The sequence below is a fragment of a genome (assembly GCF_019968955.1).
Source record: "MAG: Porospora cf. gigantea A chromosome Unknown PgA_NODE_2066_length_4175_cov_825.74, whole genome shotgun sequence".
In the NCBI taxonomy this organism is placed as follows: Eukaryota; Apicomplexa; class Conoidasida; order Eugregarinorida; family Porosporidae; genus Porospora; species Porospora cf. gigantea A.
In genome coordinates, this window is record NW_027151495.1 from 219 (window position 1) to 3,615 (window position 3,397).

The window sequence follows — 3,397 nt, forward strand, 5'->3', positions numbered from 1 at the left end:
CTTCATTGTTCGGATTGATTTTGAAGGTTTGCTACCTTTTCTTGCTGCAGTTCATGACTCCGCAGGACCGTTAGGTTTTGTTGTGCGTTAAGTTGATTCTAATGTTATGATTAGCTCTGTGGTGTTCTTAAGGTATGGATAATTTCTAGTTACTGCGACACAGATTCCTGTATCGTCGCCTAATTCTATGGCCGACTCGTAATCCAGATAAAATCATTTATCCGTGCTGACGCCAGTGACGTCAGCACCTACTCCAGTGACGTCAGCACACTACGTGATCTAACAAACACGAAAAGCTCAAAGGTCTTCAACGGTCTCCAGATGAGCCGGACACGGGCCACAGCGACGACCCCTGCGTCGCTCACGCTTCTTGGTGAAGATCTCGCAGGGACGTCATCAGTCTCTTGGGCACCGCAATCGTTTCGATCAAGTCCTGTGAGGTCATTTTTTTTGGGTCCTCAATCATATGTTTATTGTCGTAAACGTTCAGAAATGTAGTTTGCAAAATCACTTCTGAATGTACTGCAAGAATGGAATAAAGCTTAGGAACACATAGGGGTAGTATGCCTCGTCCTCGCCGTCCTGAGGTTGGTGAGATTCGAAGTCCGAGGTGAGCATCTGGGCCAATGTCTTGTGCAACTTTGCCTCCTTCCCTGCGTTCACTGGCTTGAGGACGAAAGCGTTAAACTTGGGAGGGATACCAAAACGCAGAACGCACTCCACGAAAAGCTTCATGACCTTAAGATGAACAGAAGAGATAAAAAGTTCGCTGAACGCCGCCAAAATTACCCGAAGCAGGAAGGATTCGGCCTTTACGATCTCAGCCTCCACCGTTGATCTCTCAGCCTCCTTCGTGTCGAATGCGGTAGGGTTGTGGGAGTATTCCCGGCAGTGGACCTTACTCTTCCGAGCGGCTTCCAAGAAGGTCGTGAGTGCGCGCTTGAAGACGACAACGCGGTAGGCGACGTTATTTTCCTTGTCGCCAACACCGTCAAACTTCATGGCGCTGCGCGGACACACCAGGTCACTCCAGGACTCATAGGTCGAAAGGAAGGTCTGCTCAGACGACTTGCTCAGGATGCACACCAAGGTTGTCAGATTCTCAGTGGTCACGAAGTCTCCTTCGCGGACTACATCTGGTGTGAACACGTCCACCAAGTCTCGCTGCGGAAGTGGCACGCTGGGTGACTGAACAATGGCTGCTCACTCCTTCTTCTGGAGGCCTGTGCTCTTCTGCTTGATTTCATTGTAGTGCGAGGTCTTATTGCGCACTTCCTCCTCCAGCCTGTTGGCGTTCTGTACAAGGACGCTGAGGTTATCCTTAAGATTGCGATTGCGCGGGAGACGGGAGTCATCCCACTGGAAGCGGTTGAGGTATTGGGCTGCGGTCACTGTGTGATCCACCTACAAGACCCACTGGACTTCCGTTGCTGAACGATGACGAACTGGGAGTTCGGGTCGAGCTCGAGGCCTTGCCGCTCGAGGCGGCGCAAAACAGCTTCGCAGTAGTAATCCTGCTTCTGAATGTCGTCGGCCAGGCGGATGAGGTCATCGAACGTACCATAGGTCAAGTTCGTGGGCACGTCAAGGACGTTGCTCTCCTTTACGATGTTCAGCTTTGTAAGCTTGGCTTTCAACATCGCCAGGGCTCCCTCGCGGGGACCCTCCTCTCCGCTGCTGGCTAGTAGCCAATACCGTTCAGCGTTGCTCTTGTCCATCGAGATCCGAGTATTATTAGAATAAAATGCCGACGGTGTATTGGGCGATTCCAGTTTGCGTTTTACCCACGGAGTAGGTTCGGAATTCCTGGGCCGACAGGCAGCTGGATGCAGAAACCGTAAAAACCTTGGTCAGGTAAATTAATCGCGCGTTGAGGATTTAGGGCGTATGGCGTGGCCGATTTTACCGTCAGCAAGTCCAAGGAAGACTGTTTTCTGGTTCCTCGCCAGATTGCAGGTAACCGAACGACGCAAGAAGCGCTGTCTTCAGTTGACTCTCTGCTCTACTCTCTGAAACAGTTGGACTTTCTTCGACGAGACAACGGACGCTTACGCCACCGGTGAGTTAAAGGGGAACAATCATAGACTTTACTTGACGCACCAGCTGATGCGCCATAAAAAGGGCGGCGAGGCATCCATCTCCAGGATTTTTAGTGAAGACGACGTGTACTTTATGGAGAACTTCAGCGGCTCCACGCACCGGCGGTCTATCAGCACTGCTCGGTCACCTCCCGCTCGGTCACCTCCCGCACATCCAGATGTGAAATTCGAGGTCTCCCCTCGAAAGGTCCCCTTGAGCTACGCTCAAGACTCGGACCGCGCGGTGAAGCCTGAGCGTCGGCGACTCGCAGAATCGCCACGTTTCCCGAGCGGACAGGCGTACACAGTTCCACCGCTGAACCTCGATAAGTGCGTGCAGGTTTTGGTCATCACAGAACACGGCGGGTTGCCGTGGACACGAAAAGCGACCGTGGCACATCGAGTCGCCGAGACGGGCTGCGGCGCAACTCCGCCTCGCCGGCGGCGTTCCCGGAGCGTAAGCTCTCAGTGAAGATCGATCGTCCCTCACTGGCCGTTCCCGCGCTGCCCGTCGGCCTGCCACACTTGCCTCTGCCACTCACGCTGTCACAGTCCCCTCGACCACAGCAGCGCCACAAATCGCAGTGCTTCGAACGGCAGAAGCTGTGGAGAAGCAAGTCACCTCTCGGGGAGTACACGAGGCAAGTAAAGCCTCCTGATTTTTCCGGTGAAAAAATGAAATGATATGACGTCATCCACGTTCTGGTGTCGGGCCTCTTCGCTCGTCTGCGAACTCACAGGGCTGGAGCTTCAGATCGCAGGCTCCACCTCGGACGCACAGCAGTTTGTGTCTTCCTTGTTCATGGGCGAAACGTAAGATACTGCCGTTCCCGACACAGGCCTCCACACATGCACTCCGTCCTCGCAGCCTGGTCACGCGGAGAGCTGCTTCTTTTGGTCATCAGGGACCGACACAGAGCCTGCCTGGGTCTGTGCTTCACAAAGTAGGCTGTAGAAGTCTTCCGACACCAGCCAATCTTTGGGTTTGTGTGAAGTCGTGGCCATCGAGGTGCGCCAGGACTACAGATTCATGGGTTTGGGCACCATACTACTCGTCGTCTCAAAAGAGCTGTTGATGGCGGAAAGCTGCCATGTGTGAGGTGCCTGCCCGCTGAATACAGCCGAAATGCCGCTCTCCGACCGCAGTACCGGTGCGAAGCAACCGGTTTTGTTCAGGTGGGCGACGCGTGCCTCAGGCGCCTGCTCGCGGCAGTGAACACCAAAGCGAAATGGGAACACAAGGTCTGCGATGCTGGTGTCCGTTTCAGACTGGCGTTGTTGGAAATCCGCCACGATGAATCCTAATCGAGCAAAATAAA

At 53.9% G+C, this 3,397-nt stretch overlaps 2 protein-coding genes across 4 annotated transcripts; one reads left to right on the forward strand and one right to left on the reverse strand.

The window, feature by feature from the left end:
• Positions 1–507: 507 nt before the first annotated feature.
• KVP18_000831 (uncharacterized protein) lies at positions 508–1,718 on the reverse strand (the record flags this gene model as incomplete). Of its 3 annotated transcripts, XM_067950280.1 has the most annotated exons (3): positions 508–1,180; positions 1,208–1,391; positions 1,418–1,718. In XM_067950280.1, the coding sequence occupies 3 exons, from the start codon at positions 1,716–1,718 to the stop codon at positions 508–510; spliced, it is 1,158 nt and encodes a 385-aa protein (XP_067811617.1). The 3 variants fall into 3 exon arrangements, with proteins under 3 accessions (XP_067811617.1, XP_067811618.1, XP_067811619.1); XM_067950281.1 differs by lacking the exons at positions 1,208–1,391; positions 1,418–1,718 and having other exon boundaries at positions 508–1,002; XM_067950282.1 differs by lacking the exon at positions 508–1,180 and having other exon boundaries at positions 1,389–1,718.
• A 388-nt stretch (positions 1,719–2,106) lies between these two features.
• KVP18_000830 (uncharacterized protein) lies at positions 2,107–2,550 on the forward strand (the record flags this gene model as incomplete). Its single annotated transcript, XM_067950279.1, has 1 exon — positions 2,107–2,550. The coding sequence occupies one exon, from the start codon at positions 2,107–2,109 to the stop codon at positions 2,548–2,550; it is 444 nt and encodes a 147-aa protein (XP_067811616.1).
• Between the last annotated feature and the right edge of the window lie 847 nt (positions 2,551–3,397).